This window comes from Notolepis coatsorum (genome assembly GCF_963971535.1).
Source record: "Notolepis coatsorum genome assembly, chromosome: 9".
Taxonomy (NCBI): Eukaryota; Metazoa; Chordata; class Actinopteri; order Aulopiformes; family Paralepididae; genus Notolepis; species Notolepis coatsorum.
The window spans coordinates 72024335-72048617 of record NC_140173.1 but is presented as its reverse complement, the minus strand read 5'-3'; the positions used below and the strand labels follow the sequence as shown (position 1 = coordinate 72048617).

General features: G+C 42.1%; 1 protein-coding gene across 1 annotated transcript in view; it reads left to right on the top strand.

Annotated features, from left to right (window-relative positions):
* The window catches only part of vrk2 (VRK serine/threonine kinase 2), a 94708-nt gene that overhangs the window by 18070 nt on the left and 52355 nt on the right, over positions 1-24283 (top strand). The window contains exons 3-8 of the mRNA XM_084321058.1: positions 297-352; positions 1828-1897; positions 3957-4044; positions 6068-6176; positions 6446-6538; positions 8838-8970. Coding sequence (XP_084177184.1) covers positions 297-352; positions 1828-1897; positions 3957-4044; positions 6068-6176; positions 6446-6538; positions 8838-8970 — 549 coding nt within the window. The remainder of the gene's footprint in view (positions 1-296; positions 353-1827; positions 1898-3956; positions 4045-6067; positions 6177-6445; positions 6539-8837; positions 8971-24283) is intronic.

The window sequence follows — 24283 nt, the reverse complement described above, 5'->3', positions numbered from 1 at the left end:
ATGCTTTAAGTACTGTAGTTTTAATGTAGTTGGTGTTTTTTTATATGGTGGTCTTTTTACTGTAGTTTTAACGATTTTTTTTATAGTGGTGAGTGCCTATGTATTGTGACTGTATGTTTGTATTTTAACCACTGCACAAATGAAGTTCTGAAAGGAAAATAAAGTAATTTGAAGTACCTTATATGTGACAAATTAAACAAAACTTGAACTTGGAACTATTGGCGTGTTGTTTAGTTGAAATGAGTCGCCTGTTAGTCTTTTTCATTCTCTCCCACCCTCTTCTCCTCTTCTCTAAGCCTCACGGGACGTGGACACATCTGTTGCACCAGACACTAGTTTTGTCATTAAAGTGGTAAGTATAGCAGTACCACACAGTGAGCCTGTTCATTCTTTATTCAGAGACCAATGCTTCTCTCGTATAGACAAGACGTTGGCCAAGGCGAACTTTTTACCAAAACATTCAATTACATTATTAAAGCGCACGTTCATAATTTCCGACCCCTAAGCCCTATTTGCAACTTCTCAATGATGCTGTAGATCAGCTTTCTCAGCACGATCCATGCTGTTCATGCTATAATAACTCTGTATGATGGCATGTACAATAGTGCTGTATATATATACATTTATATATTTATAGCATATATATATATATCTGTCAATACACCTGCATATAACCCATATAACTGTATGATAGCGTGTACAATAGTGCTGTATATACCATATATATATATTTATAACATATATATATATATGTCTGAACATACCTGCATATAATCCTTTTTACAAATCTGTAGATACTATATACATATCCCTTACCTAGTTACGCTGCTGGCCAGTATGACTTACTACCATAGTGTCTTTATACCTGTATCACTGTACATATTAATACTACAACTCTGTACATACATCTGATTAGCACTATTACTCAGTAGTACTAATTTATATATTTTATACCCAGTTGAATCACCTGTACATTATACATTACTATTGCACTTTACTGTTACATTTGTACTCTGGTTGGATGCCAAACTTCTTTTTTGTTGTACTGTACTTGTGCTGTATGATGACAATCAATCGGAATCTAATCTAATCTACTGGATACCCGCAGCTCTGGCTAGTTTGCCACAAAAGTGAATAGGGCCACGCCTCAGTCTGTACAAGTCCCTGAAGGGTAATGGTAGAAAGACATAGATATAGGCAATACAATTATAATAAAAATAAACAGTGTAAACAATATAATAACTCTGAATATAAGACTATGAGAAAGTAAACAGTGTAATCAAAGGTGCAGATGAGGGTCTGTATGCCCCATCAGTTATATTATACATTATAATAAATATGGGCAATAAAGAATTCGAATCTGAATATATATACCATGAGTAAAGTAAACGGTATACACAGGTGCAGTATACACACGGTACCCTAACTGGCATGATATACGCCATACGTAATGGGGCGACATTTACCCTTTAAACTCTGTAACAAAACATTAAAAGTTCCATTACAGAATACGAAGAGCCTTAATTTACTCAAAACAGAGGATATGGAGAGGGCTTCAGCGTTCTTATTTTGTTTCAGGTAGGTGCTCTTTGGATTAAATCCGGGGTAGGATTAGCTTATAAAAGAAAGGTTGAGATCCAAGGCAGCTCTACAATTTTTAAAAAGCCTTTATTTAGTGGCTTACATTATTTAGAAAAGTCTTTTTTAAAAGTCCGACATGTTTCGGCCTACATGGCCTTCTTCAGGGTGTAGTAGCCTGTAGCCTTAATTTACTGTTGTACTTGATTGTGTGTGTGTGTGTGTGTGTGTGTGTGTGTGTGTGTGCAGGAGTATCATGAGAACGGCCCCCTGTTCTCGGAGCTCAAGTTCTACCAGAGGGCAGCCAAGCCAGAGAGCAGTGAGTACTAGCGCCGCCCGCTCGCCAGGCAGCAGCTCAGCGGAGCAGGAGTGTATTTGACTGATGAAGTGGCCGCAGACCAGAGGCCCACGCGTTGCCATGGTGTAACGTTGCAGTAATTAATAAAAGCCAAAGCAAACATGCACCTCAGTGGCAGTCGGGGGGGGGGGGGGGGGGGGGGGGGGGGGGGCCCTCCTCCCCTCTCTCTGTCCTCATCTGAGCTCTACGGCGGTCGCTCGGAGAGAGAACTGAGAGAGGGAAGCCACTCACACGTAATGACGATGCCCCCGGACCTCTGCTGGGCCCCCGGACCACCTGCCAGTCTGGTGGAGAGCCAGCCAGTCAGGCCGGTCGCCATCGAGACCGGAGCCAGGTCTCCTGCTCTGTCTCAGGCCTGCTTGTGCACATGTGTGTGTGTGTCTCTCTGTGTGTGCACAAGCATGTAGAAGCAGCCCCGCCAAGACGGAGGGGAAAGGGAGAACGCTTTCTGGGGCCCAGCTGCTAGGGGGGGGGGGGGGGGGGGGAGGGGGCATGGGCCCATGTATGATAGCATGTACAATACCATATATATATATTTATGTAATTACTGTATATATTTATATATCCATACCTGTCTGAATATATACCTGCATAATCCTAATATATACCTACTTATACCCGATATAAGTATACACAAATCGTATGTACAATAATGCTGTATATACCGTATATATATATATATATATATATATATATATATATATATATATATATATATATATATATTTATTCTTACCGTATATATACATATATCCACATCTGCATATAATCATTTTACATTTCCATATCTGTACATATCCCTTACCTACTAGTTACACTGCTGGCCAGTATGACTTAATACTAGGGATGTTCGATATTGGCTTTTTTACAGATACCGATATACCGATATTGTCCAACTCTTAATTTCCGATACCGATATCAACCGATAGCGATATATGCAGGGTCCCCCCCCCCCCCCAAAAAAACAGAATAATTTCAGGTAATTAACATTACATATCTCTTGTCGTGGAATTAACACAACATTATGCATACTTTTGACAATAAATAAAATCAGAATTTGTTCTTACTTGTTTGCCTGGGTAAATAAAGGTTAAATAAATGTAAAAAAAAAAAAAAAAAAAAAATCGAATACCGATAATTTCCGATATCACATTTTAATGCCAATATCGGCCGATAATATCGGACATCCCTACTTAATACCATAGTGTCTTTATACCAGTATCACTGTACATATTAATACAACAACTTTTTTTATTTGATTTTTATCCTCTCCGATTTTTCTCTGTTTTCTCCCCGTCCCAATTTAGTCGTCGTGCCAATTCCCCCCCTCCCCTACCTGTTTGTTGAGCGCATGTTCTCCTACTGGTCGGTACAAGGGAACCCTGAAGTCATCCGCACGCTTCCTCCGACACGTGCGGCGACAGCCAGTGACTCTTTTTTCATCTGGCAGCAAGGACTCTCATTGGTGAAGTGTAACGCGTGGGAGGTCACGCTGCCTTCATCAAGTCCAAGCGCCCAGACTTTACCTGTAGGCGTCGCTGTCCACAACGCCAGATTCTCACCCATGACTTGCCCTCCCCCTAACCCAGCCAAACAGGTTAGTATAGCGATCAGCCCAAGCCCCAAGCAATGCTGACTCCGGGAGTCAAGACCGCAGCCTCTTGCATTGGTGACAAGCGCAATCTCTGCTACGCCACCTGACCGCCCTTTAATACAACAACTCTGTACATACATCTGATTAGCACTATTACTCACTAGTACTAATTTGTATATTTTATACCCAGTTTAATCACCTGTACATTGTATATCACTATTGCACTTAGTGCTATACAATGTTGGGGAGGGCCCATTGATAGATTAGATTGTTAATCTAATCTAATAAACGTATGTTTAATATAGGATATGAATTAAGCAGGTTTGGGGAGGGCCCATTCACTGGACTTTATCGGGGCCCTGATATTTCTGTATAGGGGCCTGTGTAACACTAGGAGTAATAGTCCTTTTTTATTTGTTGTCCCAGTACAGAGATGGACAAGGAGCCGGAAGTTGGACTTTTTGGGGATCCCAACCTACTGGGGATCAGGGCTGGCTGAGCACAATGGAATCAGGTACTGCCCTCAAAACGCTGTATCATAGTCCATACTGAGCAATACGCCCAAAATATAATAATATATCACAGTATTATTTTTTCTGCCAACCTCTTAGTAGAAAAAAAAAAAATATATATATATATATATATATATATATATAATATTTTTGAAATAAATTTTATTTTATTTGATCATTCTTTCCAAAAGAAAAGAGGCCTAGAAGCGTGGCTAATGCTAATGGCACGCATACCAGAGGCTAACTGCCTAAGAAAACAGGCACAGAGGCACTGAAAGAGGATTTCACCCATCTAATGAACACACTAGACTAGACAAATATCAAGATGTATCCATCAGTGGACCAATTGCATGCTTTTGCAGAGGATAAGAAGCCTTCCGTCGACTCCTTCAGACATTAAGCACCCCCCACAGCCCAAATGGAATGATACAAAAAAAAATAAAAAAATCATCTCATTTCAGCCAATCATAGTAGAGTATCCAAATCCTTAGTCGGCGACAGCCCTAGTGGGTTGTGCAGTGGATGGCTCACAGGTCAATCTCATGTGATTAGGAGCCTACATTAAATTTGATTCACTACTAATTGAGTTGCTTTTTCAATGGCTTTATAATACATATTTTATTTGTCACCATCTTTTGGACTAATTCTGAACAACGAGAGACTAAATAAATATATGAAACAAATCCAAACGTTTTCTCAGAATGAAAACACTTTGATCTCGGCTCTCTCCCAGACATTCCCCAATGACGATGAGGAACAACTCACTAAAAACCTAGCAATAGGAAACAAGCACCACAGGCGGTGTGGAGGAGAGAAACCTCAGATGGGCTGTTCAAAGGGGATCCCCCAACAGGATGTCGGTGATTGCTATGGATGATAAGATGGGTGGAGAATAGAACAGGCGAATAGTTGGTATGTATGTACATATAAAACACATATATGTACATGCAATAGCAACTAAGGTACATAAGAATTTTTTTGAAAATGTTTAATAAAATAGAGCTAAGAACAACTATTACGTTACCATTGACTGAAGGAGTGCTTGTTGTCTTTGTCAATGTAACATAATGAGGAGACCGTAACCAACAAAAGATATTTAATTTATAATTAGTTACCATGGTTTTTGTAAAACAAGAGTACCGGTAATGTAAAATAATGACAAACAAAACACAGAACTGTACAAACAGGATCAGCATCTCACACAGGGAAGAACAGGACAGGTATACTGTACACGAGGGGATGACGAGACAAGACACACCTGGGTTGATTACAAATTGATACACCTGGGAGGGAAACGATAAGGACTACAGACCAGGACAGGGAACTACAACTAGACATAACACATCACACACTGGGAACACCTGATCAGGGTACAATGTAAGGGATAATGTATAGTCCTTTTTTATTGACAAGGTCATTGTCGCAAAATAATTGACCGACACGGAGTTTAGAATACCGAGGCGCCTCGCCGAGGTGTTCTAAACGTAGTGAAGGTCAATTATTTTGCGACAATGACCGAGTATAGGCTATACATTATCCTGCTTATTACATGGCTAACTTACTAACAATATACCTAATTCATTTTACACCATCGACCAGACGAGATCAAATGCAGACGCAGTTGTTCTGTGGCTCTGTCAGCCCAAATAAAGTGATTATTATTATCGCCGGCAGCCGGCAGGTGTGTCTGATTGCACTGATGCAGTGTGTGTCAGTGGTCTTGATTGCTCAGCTGCGAACAGCGGTCATTATTGCTCGGCAGAGGTCCGTTATCGAGTAATAACGGACCTCTGCCGAGCGCTATTGACCAATCACAATCAAGCATTTCGGCGAATGTTAAAACACCATGTAATAAGGTAGGATAGTAACCAACTGACAATCAGGACCCCATGTGTGGGTAACAAACCAAAAAGGTGCGCCTAACGTGCCTGTCATAAATTTGCATATTCATGGAATGAATATTACAGGTATGAAAATAAGATAAAGGCTAAATGTCAAAGCTCAAAATGTCACGTCTCCTCTCAGGTACCGCTTCATGGCCATGGATCGCCTGGGCTGCGACTTCCAGAAGGTGTGCGACCGCAACGGAGGACGCCTGAAGAAAGCCACCGTGCTCCGTCTGGGTCAAGAGCTGGTGAGAGAGAGAGAAGTCGATCGCTGCCTTTCTCCCGTAGGCCTGTTGCCGTTAGTTCTTGGGGTCTGCTAGTCTATTCAGAGCAGCCTATAGAAGTGTGCCAGGGAATATTGATTTCTGGGAAGGGTCGAGTTGTTTACCTTGTGAAGCATTGAACCCGAGTGTATTGTGAGTGTATTACAATCTTCCCATGTGATTCTGCTGCCGATTCTTTACAATCCTTTCCTTTGTGTGTTTCTATTGCGTATCCTTTTCTTTATACTTCCCAGTTGGACATGCTGGAGTATATCCATGACAACGAATACGTCCACGCGGACATTAAAGGTGCCAATCTGATGCTGGGTCACACGGATCCCGACAAGGTTAGGACACTACTGTACTATTCACTATACGCGGCCGTCTCTGGCATTGTCTGAGTGGTAAATGGACTGCCTTTATGTACTTTACAACCTATGCTTCACATTCACACGCCAACTTGTTCAAGGTGCCAACTTGCTTACTGGGAGAAGTTAGGGACTGCATTCATATACCGGTAACCACACTTTTATCCAAAGCGCTTTTCTTTTTCCATAATATTTTTTCCATACCCCAATTTTGTCCTTATGCCAATTCCCTTCTTGGTCGTTGCACGGGCTGCCCCACTGTCGGTCTGGGGAGGGTGTGGGACGTGCACAGGACTTTAGATGGGCATTCTACTTGTCTGCGAGCGCGCGCAGCATGCAAGCCTGATTTTTGGGGGCCCTCCCTGGGCGGGGGCCCCCTTTTTATGCTTTTTGGAGGGTTTTGGTGATCAAATATTGAACTATAATAATCAGTGCAGGAGCTCACTTATCCTTGAAAGACACTTTTATCACTGTCTTAAAGGGGAGATGTTGCATAGCGATATAAACATAGTCATAGCATCAAATTAGTATTTAGATAAACCACAGAAAAAATCACGTTTATAAAAATAAGCCGTTTCTAAGAAAAAACTATTTGTTATGTCCCTTCGTGTAGCATTTATCAACCAGTGCGCCGCCATTTTGTTCACGTTAAATCCTGACGTCACAGAGATGGTTTCGCCCGGAGCCTCCCACCTGTATCCATGGACCTAGAGGCTGTAGCTAGAATGGATCTGGAAAGTTTTGACGAGGTGGATAGACCCACAGAGAGTATCAGAAACCCAGTGGCCTATGCCTTTGAGCCAGTTAGAACGACAGCAGTGAGACGTGCTCCTCCTGTCGAGCCGGACGACGATGGAGAAAGTGGTGCGCAAAACTTGCCTGAAGATGATGAGGGCCACTGGTGGTGACTTTAGGTGCTGGTGACTTTAGGTGCTGGTGACTTTAGCTGGTGGTCACTTTAGCTGCTGGTGACTTTAAATGCTGGTGACTTTAGCTGGTGGTGACTTTAGGTACTGGTGACTTTAGGTACTGGTGACTTTAGGTACTGGTGACTTTAGGTGGTGGTCACTTTAGGTGCTGGTGACTTTCAAGTTATCATTGGTTCGGCCCTCCAACACAGTTCAGGTTTCTCATGTGGCCCCTTGTAAAAATGTATTGCCCACCCCTGCTTTAGGTGCTGGTGATTTTAGGTGCTGGTGACTTTATTTCTTTAGGTGCTGGTGACTTTAGGTGCTGGTGACTTTAGGTGCTGGGGCCTTTAAATGCTGGTGACTTTAGGTGCTGGTGGCTTTATTTTCGCTGGTGACTTTAGGTGCTGGTGACTTTAAATGCTGGTGACTTTAGGTGCTGGTGGCTTTATTCGCTGGCGACTTTAGGTGCTGGTGACTTTAGGTGCTGGTGACTTTAAATGCTGGTGACTTTAGGTGCTGGTGACTTCAGGTGCTGGGGCCTTTAAATGCTGGTGACTTTAGCTACTGGTGACTTTAAATGCTGGTGACTTTAGGTGCTGGTGACTTTAAATGCTGGTGACTTTAGGTGCTGGTGACTTTAGGTGCTGGTGACTTCAGGTGCTGGGGCCTTTAAATGCTGGTGACTTTAGTTACTGGTGACTTTAAATGCTGGTGACTTTAGGTGCTGGTGACTTCAGGTGCTGGTGACTTTAGGTGCTGGTGACTTTAAATGCTGGTGACTTTAAATGCTGGTGACTTTAAATGCTGGTGACTTTAGGTGCTGGTGACTTTAGGTGCTGGTGACTTTAGGTGCTGGTGACTTTAAATGCTGGTGACTTTAAATGCTGGTGACTTTAAATGCTGGTGACTTTAGGTGCTGGTGACTTCAGGTGCTGGTGACTTCAGGTGCTGGTGACTTCAGGTGCTGGTGACTTTAAATGCTGGTGACTTTAGGTGCTGGTGACTTCAGGTGCTGGTGACTTTAGGTGCTGGTGACTTCAGGTGCTGGTGACTAGGTGCTGGTGACTTCAGGTGCTGATCTCTTAGTGGCATCATTTAAATTTACATTTAGTCATTTAGCTGAATGCTTTTATCCAAAGCAACTTACAAGTTCTGTACGACAAGTCAGCAGGAAGGGTACAACTCTTTCAGCTGAACAACAATGTTCATCAAACAATGCTAAAACTTGGGTGCTGCAGTGTTGACTGCATAGTAGTAGAGACATATTAGTAATAGTGCATGATAGTATAAGACAGTAAGACAGTAATTGGACCCATCCCTGTGTCTTGGCTTTACGTCTTGTGTGTGTGTCATGTTATGTGCTCCAGGTCTACCTAGCAGACTACGGCTTGTCCTACCGGTACTGTCCAGAAGGAGTCCACAAGGAGTACAAGGAGGACCCAGCGAAGGGCCACAACGGAACCATCGAGTACACCAGCCTGGATGCCCACAACGGAGTTGGTGAGCTGTCAAAATCGGATATAATAATACAAATAATAATCTTTATTTGTATAGCACCTTTCATACAAGAATTGCAGCTCAAAGTGCTTCACAGCCGTAAACAAAGACATCAAATGAGCACAAAATTGGCAGATCAAGAGCAATGCATATATATATATATATATATATATATATATATATATATATATATATATATATATAAAACATTAGAATACAAATAGAAATTTCAAAGCTCATTGAGAGCTCTGGATGCCCTCTCCTCATATGACTACATTCGGCGACGTTTAGCGAATTCAAAATGGTGGATATTCGCTAAATTATAAACACATTCCATAAACTAAAATCTCAATAATAATATTTTACCCCAGGGGTCTCAAACTTGCGGCCTGCGGGCCAATTGCGGCCCGCTGGATGATATTTTGCCGAGTCGCTGCGCGAGTTGGAAGTTTTATTTATTTTATCACTTGTAGGCTACCATAGCGCAGGCTCATGACAGCAACGTTACGTTAGTGACTTGGTTTAAACGTGATTCCGGAGTGATACCAAGTAAAGTGGAAGGAAAATATATCCTGTCAGGCAGGCATCCTCAAAATTCTCCGCTATCTCCTCTGCAAGCACTGCTCCACTGTCTGTGGCTGTCTACTCTGGTCCAATCACATTCAGCGTCCCGTCAGCGTTTCTCCCCCCCCCCCCCACCCTCTCTTGGCTTAATGTTGAAAATAGATTGTCTTTTAATATACTTGTGCTGTTCAAGTTGGTCATGAGCAGTAAGACTCCTGTTTTTATACATAATCAGATTGTTTTTAGTAATACTGTGCACGAGCATTACACTAGAGGTTCCAGTAGTGAATTGCCAGGTCCTAGAACCAGCGCTCTGGGGAGATCTTTTATTTTTAGAGCATTAACTCTGTGGAATGGCCTGCCTCGGAACCTCTGCTGCATTTACAGTAGATTCACTTTTAAAAAGAATCTTAAATTGTTTTTAACACTGTAAAGTAATTTTTTGTTTTACACTAATGTAATTTTAGCTATATTAATTGTTACAGTAGGTTCATTATGCATTGTGTGTACTGACTTTTAATAATTTTGTTTTTTGCAATAGTGATTGTTTTTGTGTTTTTTTGTGTGTGGACCCCAGGAAGACTAGCTGGTTGCTATCGCACCAGCTAATGGGGATCCCTAATAAAATAAAATCAAATCAAAAATCACCCACAGTCTGCGAATCAGAGGAAGAGTAGGGCGGGTCTTCACGGAATGCGTGTCGTCTCTTTCAACGGTTCGAGTCTAATCTGCAGGTACTGTAGCTAGTAACCTCGTTCCCAGTTTTATCTCCGTGAGATAAATGTAGCTAGTGGCCTAGTTTCGCCAGCAGGCAGCTAGTAGAAAAATGTGGCATGTTCAAAGATGGCCAGTAAAAGAAAGTCGACAGTGAAAATCGCTGCAATTCAAAGGTGAATGGACTGAAAAATATGCGTGCATCCTCCCAGCACCAAACCAATGTGCCTAATATGCCAAGAAACGGTAGCTCTTGTGAAGAGTGGCAATTTGAAACGCCACTACGAAAACCAGCAGTTATTTTGATGCAACATTTCCTCAAAATTGCTAAGAACCACAAAAATAAATGGAATGAAATCATCATATCAAGCTGCAAGCAGAATTATTGTTAAATCTATGTCACAACGAGAAAAAGAAACCAAGTCCTCACTCAGTGGCATGGGTTTTGGCTAAACACAAGAAGCCATTCTCTGATGCATACATACTGTAATAAAATAAGTGATGGAGACCATGTTTGAAGGCAAACAAAAGCAAATCCCCCTCAGATAGCACAGCAACCAGAATAACTGAAATACTGGCTGGTGATTTGATTAAACAGTTTTGTGATAGAATAAAAAAATGCACAGTGCATTGCATTTCCATAGCTGTGGATGAGTCCACTGACACCACTGAGAAGCCTATGTTCTGAAGAACCGTTCATGTTCTGAAGAACTGTTCATGTTCTGAAATGTTATTGCTAAAGATTGAGAAGATTGGATCAGTTGTACTTTTTTTTTTGAATACTTGAAACCCCTTTTTTGTGGAATATTTGATGAGGCCCAGCCTCACCCAGACTCTACCTCCAGCGGCCCTCCAGGTAAATTGAGTTTGAGACCCCTGCTTTACCCTATTGGTAAACAAACGTATTGTTGAAAATATACACTATGACTGATGTTTTGACAGGATTATGGTCTTTACTCTTGGGAAAGAAAAACGCAACATTATGTCATACAGTCTATTAGGGCTGACCTTCGAAGCTTTTTTTGGCAATCGAAGCTTCGGGGCCGAGCTTCGATTTTTATTCGAAGCTTCGAGAAATTATTATTATTTTTTTTTTTTTTTTTTTTATTATTATTATTATTATTTTTTTTATCTTATGTTGTGGGACTTGTACAGCACTTTGGTAAACTTTGTTGTTTTTAAATGTGCTCTATAAATAAAGTGGATTGGATTAATTAATTAAGTAGCCCCTTTCGTGACTGTGACGCAGCCAACAAGGTTTCACTCGGCTGCGCTGCCTGGGTGCAGTGGGGCTGCTCTCACAGCCAACGATATGACATTACATAATTATGTTGCAACCTCCGTCTATCAAGCAAACAATTATATAAATATTTATATGTAGTTGATAGAGACAAAGGCAGAATGCGACTTAATTAAGCACGTTTTATTAAGACATATTTTTATATGGGTCGGACACTTTAACACTTTGGCTGCCAGGAGCCGTGTTAAAGCGTCATTCCCGGCCATGCTCAAGTTGCCGGAGGACGCTTTACAGCGTCCTTATATCAATATTTCAAAAATCTGCGATCGGATTCATATGTCCCCTCCGCTGGCCTGAGATCCACCAGGAGGACCCACTGAGCTCTCTGGCGGTTCAGGAGCGCCATCTGGTGGCCGATCGGCGCAATCGCTTAACAGGAAGTGGCATAGAGGTTGTGCTGGACGGCCGTATTACTTCCGGGCACTCGCTATAGGTCCCGGGACTCGATCTCGACACACTACACAGCGATCGATTGCCAATAACTCGATAAACAACATGATTTGGACGTATATACCATTATACAAGCTGGAGATGTACCGGGTAAATCTACATCCCATAATGATAACATTTCTACTCTACGATGATCGCCCAACGGCGCGCGGAGACTGGGGTGAGTTTTAGCGTGTAACGTTACCGTCTTCGATACTAACTGCTATTATCAACATTTGACCCACATTAGATGATTGGTATAACGCTGCCCACGGAATTATAAATGCCCCCTAGCCCATCCGGTCAACATCAGATGACGTGTAGTAACTTCTAGAAGTACGTCTAGTTGGAATTTTTTATATCGCGCTGATTGCCATAAAACTGTATTGCATCATCAATATAATGCATTTGGGGCTATAGATCACGTTCTGGAGAAAGCTGCAGAAAGAGATGAAAACATACTTATACATTAGACCATACTTTACTATGAATATGTGAATGAAAAAGTTTAACGTTGCTACACAATGAACAATACATATAGGACTTTGAATGGGCCCTAATAATGGCAATGTAGCAATAGAATTTAAAAAGTTATAGCCATGCAAAGAAGGGGTACTTCTCCATAGACAAATAGAGCCGGCAACCTATGGTATATCATGAATTTAACCCATGGCAACCAAAGTGTTAAAAAAGCAGCACAATGAACACAAATCTGTCCGACATAGTCTTAAATAACAAACGGCATTGCTTCGCTTCTTCGTCGACATGTCTGCTGCACATGTCCTTGTTGTTTTCAACACAGATAATCTCCATGTGCTTGTTGTAGAGAGGTGGAGTCGAGGCGCCGCTTACTTTCGTTTCATTGGAATGGAGGCGGGAAGGCGTCGCTTACTTTCGTTTCATTGGAATGGAGGCGCAAGATCTTTTTTCTTTTTTTTAACTTCGTTTTTTTTTTATGTTCGAAGCTTGTGCCATCGAACGAAGCTTCGAAGCTTCGAAGTATTTAAGACAGCCCTACAGTCTATAGAGATTGATTTATGACGTAATGTCATTTTGGGACCGGTACCGGACCCGTCAGGCTTAACCCTTCTCTTTCATTCGGTCATACCCCCCTTCCCATACTATTTTCGGTCAAAATTGGCCGGTGTGTTTTGCACAGTAATATCTCTGGAACCCCTTATCCATTATTATATTTTGATGGTTGACATCTCATTTGAACAGTCAAAGCAAGTAGAATCAAGGGGTGGCAGACAGAATGACACTAGGAGTGAATTTTTACCTTCTGTAGGGTGGCAGTGAAAGGGTTAATTTCAGATACCGATATCAACCGATACCGATATATGCCGGGTTTCCTCCCCCCCAAAAAACGGAATAATTTCAGGTAATTTTCATTTTTTCATTTCAAACCTTTATTTATACTCGTGAAAGCACTGAGGTTTCCCTCATTTACAGTGATGACGAGTTAACAAAGGACACAAATATCATAACAGTTAATAATTACAATGAATTACAATTACTACAAATTTTAGTAAAAACAATTACATGATTCAGTACATAGGTCATTAACATTACATATCTCTTGTCGTGGAATTAACACAACATTATGCATACTTTTCACAATAAATAAAATAAGAATTTGTTCTTACTTGCTTGCCTCGGTAAATAAAGGTTAAATAAATGTAAAAAGAAAAAGAAAAAAAATCTTTTTTTTTAAACCGATACCGATAATTTCCGATACATTTTAATGCCAATATCGGCCGATAATATTCGTAGGCCGATAATATCGGACATCCCTAATATTATTGTTGTTATTATTATTATTATTATTATTATTATTATTATTATTATTATTATTATTATTATTATTATTATTATTATTATTATTATTATTATTATTATTATTATTATTATTATTATCTTATTCGTTATTATTATCTTAATATTATGAAAATTGTTTTATGAACTTATTTGACTTAACTTTTGTTTTTGTGTTTTTTTTTATCCAATGATTTAATGAGTTGAGGCCCTGTATAGGCCCATCTGGGTCTCTTGCCTCTACTCGGCACCTTTATACACTTTCTGTCATGGTCAATGTTTTTACTGCTGAAATGGTGCAAAAAAAAAGATATAGAAGTGGGGCAGTCTTCCATTTACTTTTAGGCAAATTTTCGGAAAATATGGCTAGGGCTTAAGAGGTTAAACCAGTTCATGTTTTTAAACCAGGTCATGTTTTTAAGTCAGGTCATGTTTTACCCTCTTATCCATCAGGCAAAAATTTTGCTAATTTTGCATAACACGCCTGACGATTGCATACCCAAAGTAATTTGTGATTTATTATTGAACCACTTATAGCACATGCATGAGTCTGGTCTCTTTTGAAAGGAAACATTCTGAACTTTATTCCACAACAGGAATAATCACTGAGTGCTAATGCAATGGAGTTACAGAGGTTTGAACACACTGAAGTTTACTCACATCTTTGTTTACTTGTTACTTGCCAGATGCCTGTTTTTGAGTTCCAGCTGAGGGGTAGGAGCTGGAAAACATAACGGTTCCATAGCCTGAAGTCTTATCTAGTACAGGTCCAAAGTTGATAACAAGAGTGTTTTACACACGTTTTTGTAATGTGTGTACCGGCAATAATTCAGCATGATTATCCAAAATGGCCATCCGCCGCCATTCATTCAAAACAAAGAACTTGCTCTTCTTCTGCCCCTTTGTCAGAATTTCATTGGCTACAAAGGCGGTCAATCATTTTCACAATCAGAGGTGACTGGTTCCGTTTTGGACCAGGCCAAACCGGACGTGGTCTCTTGTCAAATGACGCTTGTCGGTTGTTTGGTCTTGTAACCAGAGACTGGAAGCACTCAATAGGTCGAATATTGTGTCAATCGAACGGCGGCAAATTTACCTTTCAAACAATGTATTGGTTGATCGGGAAAAATGCAGCCCGGAGCCGGCAGACGAGGGCAAAGTGCTGCGATGTGCGCGTGCATGCGTGACGGCGTCTGATGTATAAGAGGTTAAGTCAGTTCATGTTTTTAAACCAGGTTTGTAAGTCAGGTCATACCTTGTCTCATATAATTTCATTAAGCTGTAATCAACACAACACAAAGATTCAACGTCCCATGTCCATCACCGATGGCCATATTCAAAACTCTTTCACTCTAAATAACTGTCGAACTAAATGAATGTGTGCAAAACGGTTTAGAGTTTTTGGACGTGTGTGATTATGTGCAAAATAAATCTGCATTCTTTTTGGGTGATGTGCCCCTTTAACACTATGGCGTCCGGAGCCCCGTGGCGATTTAGGCCTCAGAGGACAGAGGATTGTAAACAAACCGATGTACTTTCTAAGAGCTTTATATATCATTTATAGTATTGCTATCTGTCCATTCTCATTGTCACTTGAGTGCATAAACCGTGCCTTCATAATGGCTTAAAGAAAATAAAAATCCATCGGTTGGTTGTCATTTTATAGCGTCGTGAATATAAGGTATATCGCGCTTTTCGTCTAGGCTTTTCTGCAGGAGGCTGCAAAAAAGGCTAAATGTTGGCGCCGTTATATCAAACGCCATTTCTGCTGTATATATACGAATGAAATAAAACAAACTGCGTAGCATCCGGACTATTACAGAGCATCTATGGATGAAATGGGGGCGGCGGGGAACGCCGATCGGTATTATTGATTAGCAATAGAGTGTGCGTTCCGGTAGCAAATGTCAGTAGTCTATCACATTAGGTTATAAAACAATGTCCAATCCAGCTGTAATTTGGGGTAATATTATCCTACCGTCAGGCCATGTGATCGCCAGCAGCATTTCCTCACCAGTCATCGGATTCTGGTAGATCGATATGCACATTGGCTAATCATAAATCCCATTATTCCACACTGAAAAAAACGTTCGGCAAGCTGATCCAAGATGGAGGGGCTTCGTTTGGAATCAAGGATCTATGATCCGCCCACAGGACTGTAAAAGCATTTTTTTTTAAATCCCATCAATGATACTGCAGTGGAGCGATGGCGCCCCTAAGCGGATCTGGCCGGTACTGCATGTTTCGAAAATCAAATATGTGGAAAGATCCTGCTAGTGGATCGGGTACCTAATAAGCGTTATAAATATGGAATAAAACAATAACAACTTGCCACGAGTATATACGTGGCTCTGGTCCACAACGCATGGAATCGAAACACGTATATACTCGTGTCTGGTCCTTAAAGTGTTAAAGGATGAGCACCTGTGGACACTTGATGGAGACCATGTGCGCTTCTGCTTAGGTTTATGACAGATAGTGGATTAACCTTTTACTATAAATGCTCTCCATCCAGTTTGCAAGAGTCCTTGTTTGTCAATACATGTAAAGCAGCCTCTGCAGCCCACTACCCCCGCTCCCTGGGCTGGTATCGGGAACACATTAGCGGGCAAATTGCATACACGCTCCCCCCCCCCCCTTCATTGGCCATCGATCCCCCCCAACCCCCACTTGAACCCCCCCCACTCCGTCTCTGCTTAACAATTCCCTAATTAGCTGAAGTCATAACCTGCGCCCCGTATTCATCCCGCTATTAACAAAGGGCTTTGATGTTTGGCTAGCGCCGGCCCGGGCCAGCCGATAACCCCTCGGAGAGCCCCCCCCCGCTGCCGCATGTGGCTCAGGCCCGCCTAATCACAGCGCTGGTGTTTCTGTCGATGCGGTCGATAGAGAGAGAGGTACAAAAACGCACCGTCAGCGTTAAGGATTCAAAGGGAAACAATGTGTCGATTTTAATGTGTTTTAGGAAGGGGGGGGGGGGGGGCTGTAGGGAACAACTCTGGTTATGTTATTTGTTTAGGTTGTGTTGGTTTTGAGTGAATGAACGGCAGGGTAGATGTTAGATGTTGGAGAGCAACCTGGACCAGGGCCTGGCAGGGACAGTGCTTATTACTAGGGGTGCTCGATTCATGGCAAAAATCATAAGCGTGATTTATCTTTATTGAGAGCGAGCGTACCGCTGTCAATTAAGGGTGCGCTGCATTTACAGCACGAGACAATATGAGAGCAATGTGGAACGTGGCGCAATAATGGTTTTATCTTGTTTTCATGATTGTGGGAAGCCAAAATCGTAATTTAAATTGAAACTATTAATCACCCCGGTCCTACTCATTACATTTACATTTAGCCATTTCATTCAAACCTTTATTTATTCAAGGACAATTGTGGTCACCCTAATTTTCAATGTCATTGAGACTTAGACATTTCAATGCATACATTGTTTACAATAAATATAAATAACTATCTATATAGCACTTTTCAAACATGGACCACAGTCCAGAGTGCCCCACAGCAATTAGTATCAAATTAACATAGGCATAACATTTGCATACAGTTGACAGCTAACCTGATCCTCCAGGCTGGATTACTGCAACGCACTCCTCATCGGGATCCCTAGCAAGAACATCCAAAGGCTACAATCTATCCAAAACAACGCTGCTAGGATCCTGATGAGAGTGCGGAAATACCACCACATCACTCCCATCCTCAAGTCCCTTCACTGGCTCCCTGTCTCACTCAGGATTGAGTTCAAAGTCTCCCTGCTCACCCACAAATGCCTCTACGGAAACGCCCCCCCTATATATCAAAGAACTCATCACCCCTCACTCCTCCTCCCGACATCTCCGCTCTGGCCAGGCAAACCTCCTCCAGCGCACAAGGACAAATCTCTGCACTATGGGAGACCGGGCTTTTTGCTCTTCCGCTCCCAGTCTGTGGAATGCTCTAACTGACTACCTGAGAGCACCACAGACTGTGGATGCTTTTAAGAAAGGCCTCAAAACTCTTCTTTTTAGTAGAGCCTTCTGTTGACTTTTTATCAAAAAAGTTTATCACATTTATCTTCTTTTACCAATTTCTTTTATCAGTTTTATTTATTCTATGTTTCTCTATGTTATTCTATGTTTTAGTCTTGCCTATTTTTATATTGTTTCTTTCCTTTATTCTCGCTAGTTTCTAAGTTCTTTTAACTGTAGCGCTTTGAGATTTGCCCCGCAACTGTAAAGCGCATTACAAATAGAATCTATTATTATTATTATTATTATTATTACAGAATAGAAACAATGCATGAATTGTAGACATAAGAATAGGTATAAAAGTAGTGCAACATAAACGTGCAGACATAACGTAATTTAGCTGATGCTTTCATCCAAAGTGACTTACAAGTTCTGTACAAAAGGTCAGCAGGAAGGGTACAACTCTGGCAGCTAAGTAAGTGATATTGTAAATCAGGGGTGCCCAAACTTTTTTGAACCAAGATCTACTTTTTTATTTGCCACCTAGCCGAGAGCTACCAGCCCAAATTTGACCTACTCTCGGCTAGTATTAGTAGTAATAGTATTAGTAATATCCATTCAATATGCACATGACAGAAAATATTATATGGCATATAATATTTTCTGTCATATGCATATTGAATGGGTATATAATATAATATGATATTTTATATATCATTGTAACGGTGTAGTGTAGGAATTACAAGAATGACAAGACTGTAACTTCTCACGTTGGGCATGCAGGCACTAGCAGCATGACCCATTTATTTCACACTCTGCATACACACTGGCAACCAGTGATGGGAATAACGGCGTTATAAATAACGGCATTACTAACGGCGTTAGTTTTTTCAGTAACGAGTAATCTAACGGATTACTCTTCCAATCTTAAAAACGCTGTTACCGTTACTGCCAAAAAATGCGGCGCGTTACTATGATTGAAGCAGTTTTTTTCATCAGACCAACTAGATCTCTGCGCCGAGAGGCAATACTGTTCTTCCTTCCTTGTTTTAGTGCGCAGTGCGCGAGACAAGCACATACATGCTGACGATTGACTGAGGTTGAGTAAAATGTCATGGTAAGCCAATCCGGGGTAGAGGTGGGCGGGTGTTTGAAAGCATGCAGAGTCTGACACACAGCGACAATACAAGCGAGTCAGTCAGAGAGACCGCGGTCCGTGTACGTTTTGATAGTTTGTTTGCCGAGCCCAAATAATCCAAAACGAATCCAACGAACAACACAAGTGAGTCAGTCAACGATAGACCGCGGGTCCATGAGCGTTTTTTGTTCACTCTTGTGTTAGTTGTGTTGCAGCGCAGGGCACTATACAGTAGTGGAGGCTCTAGTCTACTGCTGACAGCCTTATCAACATAGTGCTGCACTTCCTGGTTTAATAGCACAGTCTTCAGGTGCTCAGATATATATATATATCTGTATGTCATGCATGTCTTAAATGTCATGATTAGATTAGATTCTTATATCTGTATGTTGTGTAGGCCTATGTCATAAATGTCATGAATTGAAAATGGGGGACCCTGATGTAAACAAGACGAAAGTCTTTCTCTGGTCTGCATCCCCTTAACAATTGTGTGTATTGAGCTGTACTGTACTGTACCCATTCTGCAATCTGTTAATTAAAATGTTCAATCAATCAGTATATATTTGTTATTTATTTTTGGTATAGTGCTTAACACATTCCCTGCCATAACTTATATCCATCAATATAGCCAGTCTGCCACCACTGTAAGCCTATGGAGATGTTCACCTTCTTTGCAGGGCTATAACTTTTTTAATTGTATTGCTAAATTGACATTACTATGGCCCATTCAACATCAATTATCTATCGTTCAGGATGTAGGAACGTTATACTTTTTCATTCATACAAAAATACCTTCTAAAATTTAAGTATGTTTTTATCGTTTTCTGCAGTAATTCCTAGAACGTGAGTTATAGGCCTAAACGCATATATAGATTATCTCGATTGCCGTGTATTCCCTAGACACGCTATATTAAAAAATTCAACTGTATATGATCGTATACGTTATGCGTCATCATGCACGGAGGAAAGGGGGGGGGGGGTCTTTATAATTCCGTGATCGTCAATAAATGCTTTACGTAGTGTGGATATATTGATCAGATGGTTTGCAGTGAAATGAATAAACAATTGGGCTGAAAATAACGTTAGCGTCCTCTTACCGTGCGTCAAAGAGACTGGCGGTGAAATATCTTAAGTATAGGACGTCGATCGCCTAGGTCCATTTCCGGTTTGTATGTCGCAATAAACGCCGAAATCATATCGATTATTAAGTTTATAAAGCGATCCATATGTACTATAGTATCTGTCGGGAGCCTTGCAACAATGTCTGACGGCCGGATGAATTTAATCGACGCACACCTCCCACTTCCTGTTGTTCGAGTGTAACTCGCCCGACCATCCACCAGGCGGCGGTATTGAGCCGTCGTTGTATTGAGCCGTAGGGTCCAGCTGCAGCGTCGGAGGTGTATATATGAATTATGAATGCCATGGCGAAAAAATTAAATATTGATCTCAATATCGCTGTACAGCGTGGTGTACAGCGGGCAATAACGCTGTACAGCGTGGATGGCGGGGAATGTGTTAACAAGCATAATTTAAAGGGGACCTGCATTGCTATTCCTAGCACTATTTGGGCAACTTTACACAATTCCTGTGAGTCTATTGAAGACATCTGTTTTTTTTTTTTTTTTTTTTTTTTTTTTTTAAATGCATTGTTTTATATTTCTTATCAAGTACTCAAAAGCCTCATTTCACAGCATCAGTATTTCAGGCTGTGATGGCCTGGCTCCGCCCATAAGCACTGAGTGACAGTCATCCACACAGTCTGCGACTGGTAGACAGAGAGATATGGAGAGGGGGTGGGATAGAGAGAGAGAGGGGGGAGAGGGAAAGAGAGAGAGCGAGAGAGAGCGAGAGAGAGAGCGAGAGAGAGAGAGAGAGACCCGGACTCAGCGGGACTGAGAATGAAACACTGTGTAAACGAGCAGACGCGGGCTCTCTCTCTCTCTCTCTCCCTCCCTCTCTCTCTCTCTGTCTCTCCCTCTCTCCCTCTCTATCTCTCTCTCCCTCGCAGAGTGCAGTCGAGGTGTCGGGTTTCACTATCTGCCTCGCTGTTTGAGGAAGTGATTTCCACTCGCTCTGCTATTGCTGTGTGGGCTGCCTAGGTTGTGGGTGGGCATTGGCTCCAACCACAGAGCCAATCGAATCACTATCCGCTTCCCCAGCGCCACGTGACGTCACCATGCGTGTCAAATCAGAACGACCTGATTAAAATGGACCAGGAAATGAATGACCTGAATGACGGCAATCCGCCAATATGGTATTTAGAGACAAAAACACATTGATACTAACTCCTATTACTATAATACAATGCTAGAGACTCAAAAAAGACATTTATAATTAGGGATGTCCCGATCCGATCACGTGATCGGGATCGGGGCCGATCACGTGATTTTCCGAAGACAAACAAGTCAAGTCAAGTCAAGAGTTTTTTTTGTCACGGCATACAAGTATACAATGAAATGCGGGTGGTCTTGCCCGCAACGATGTGCAATACAGTGGTACAACATATAATAGAATCCAATAAAAACAACATTGTGCAATAACAGGTAACAGGTAACATGGTGTGACATCTCGGTATCTGTACATAGTTATTTACAGAGCATATAGGACATGCTAGGTAGCTTTGGTAGTGCAATACACTGTTACTGTTGCTATACTAATTTAAAGTGGCCTTTCCTTTTGGCAATAAGTGTGGGTGAGTGCGGCATGAGTGTGTGCCCGCTCATGTTAAAGTGTTAAAGTGGCTGCTAGTGTGTGAGCGTGCACAGCGTGCGTGTCGTGTGTGTGCTCATGTGTGCTTGTGTGTGGATAGTTCAGTGTTCTGTGGCACTCGATGTTCATTGTTCAAGGCTCTGATGGCCTGGGGGAAGAAGCTGAGCCTAAGCCTCTGTCCTAGTAGCTGGGGTTCGCAGGCGTCTGCCTGACCTCAGCAGCTGGAACAGGCTGTTATTGGGGTGGTGGGGGTCTTTCATTATTCTGCAGGCTCTGGATTTGCACCTCTTGTTGTATATAACCTGCAGGGGAGGTAGTGCAATACCCGTGGTACGCTCGGCTGAGTGCACCACTCTCTGTAGGGCCTTCTTCAGGGGAGGAAATTAGGCCACTTTACTGGCCAAATGCTAGTATTTTTTACGTTTGGCTGGTAAAAAAAAATCAGATACCCGCCAGTTGGCTGGTAAGCCGAAAAGTTAGTTTCCTCCCCTGCTGGCGAGTATACAAAAAAATAAAACATTCTGCAATCACTGCACTGGCAAACGGTGCGCGTCTTCTGAGTGTTCGCTTTAGTTGACAGTGCCACGAGAGCACTGCACAAGACCACCCGCGGACATATGTTTAATAAACGTTTGCGCAGTACTGGCCAACCCGCGGACATATAATAATAAAAGTCCTGCGGTACTAGGCTAGCCATCAGGAGCACTCGCAAACAGATAACGTTAAACACAGCAGAAGATGGAAAACAGACAGACTGACCAACGGGGAACTGCATCCAACCCTAGTACAACCCTCGAGTATAAGTTACTAAGGACACATTTAAATCACAGAGGTGTAATGTTAGTCTACTGGAACTGTATACAGTGGTTAGCTTCTAGTTAGCATTTAGCTATAGCTGCTTGCTAGCTAACGTTAGCCCCGTGTGCTCAAAGCAGCCAGCTAGGTGTATCTGTTATGACTATAATGTTTCCAAAAAAGCACCGGACTACGACGTAAGGTTAGACATTTTATTTCATGCTCAAAAGCCCCTGGCTTGCACATCGCAGTCACGAAAGGGGCTAGCTCAACCAGTGCACTGTGCACAACAGCACACCAACCCAACTGACGTTACCACAACACTTGACGGTACTTCACAGCACTGTCGTAAGACCACCGTGCTGTCTTAAAGGCACAGTGTGCCTACCCAGATGCATACGCAACATTGACGCGGCTTGACATACAAAGAAGTAATTATCACAATTAGCGATCTTTTTTGTCTGGTAAAAAATCTGTTTGGCTGGTAAAAAAAATCAGATACTCGCCAGTTGGCTGGTAAGCCAAAAAGTTAGTTTCCTCCCCTGGCCTTCTTGTCCTGTGCCGTGCTGTTTCCATACCAGGCAGTGATGTTTCCGGTCAAGATGCTCTCTACAGCTCCTGAGTAGAAGGACTGGAGTATCTTCCCCGATACTCTGAACTTCCTTAACTGTCTCAGGTGGTAGAGGCGCTGCTTCGCCTTCTTTACTACTGTGTCTATGTGTGTTGACCATGTCAGATCCTCTGAGATGTGGACCCCCAGGTACTTAAAGCTGCTCACCCTGTCCACGATAGCCCCGTTAATCCTCAGTGGTGTGTGTGTCTCCTGCTGTCCTCTCCTATAATCCACGATCAGCTCCTTGGTTTTACCAATGTTCAGGAGCAGGCTGTTGTCCTGGCACCAGCGTTCCAGTACCTCAACCTCCTCCCGGTAGGCCTTCTCATCGTTGTCCGAGATCAGCCCCACCACCACCGTGTCGTCTGCGAACTTCACTATGGAGTTGGAGCTGAACTTGGCCACACAATCGTGTGTGTAGAGTGAGTACAGCAGGGGGCTCAGAACACAGCCCTGGGGGGACCCGATGCTCAGGGTGATGGTGTTGGAGGTCTGACCCCCCACCCTGACCGCCTGGGGTCTTTCGCTCAGAAAGTCCAGTACCCAGGCGCTCAGGGCGGAGCTCAGACCCAGCTCGATCAGCTTGTCCACCAGTCTGGTGGGGACTATGGTGTTGAACGCTGAGCTGTATCAATGAACAACAGTCTCACATAGCCCCCCTTCTGACCATGTTCATGTCTTAAACTCATACTGAGGCCGTAGTTTTCGTTTTAAATTGCATATCATCATTAATTTATTTATTGTCACACAGAGCAGAAGAATTTTGCCAAAACAAACCAATAGTATCCAGCTGCAGAACGGCAGACCAGCCACACTCTCAGACCCAAACGCATTTCCTTTGATTTAATTATACATCAAATGATTTATGTCAAGGATTGCAATGCCTCGCTTGAATGAAGTTAACTTTTCACCTGGATAACGTCAACATTCAGGGTAATGTGAGAAATTGGGATTACATTTTTTTTATTTATTAATTTTTTGATCGGATTGGGAAATATCGGTATCGGTAGATACTCAAAATCACATGATCTGGATCGGATCAGGAGCAAAAAAATGTGATCGGTGCATCCCTATTTATAATGCATGTCACCTTTTAATGTTGACCAGTTGTGGCCTGTTGAGGGGCAATACATATCAAAAGTTCCAAAACATCTATTGTGTTTGTATTTGTATGATCCACTATATAAAAATAATAATTATAATAATTTTCATATACATGGCATTTGATTGGAGGCTAGTCTCACTTTGTCCCAGAGCAACATTAAAACAGTTTAGATTTGTGT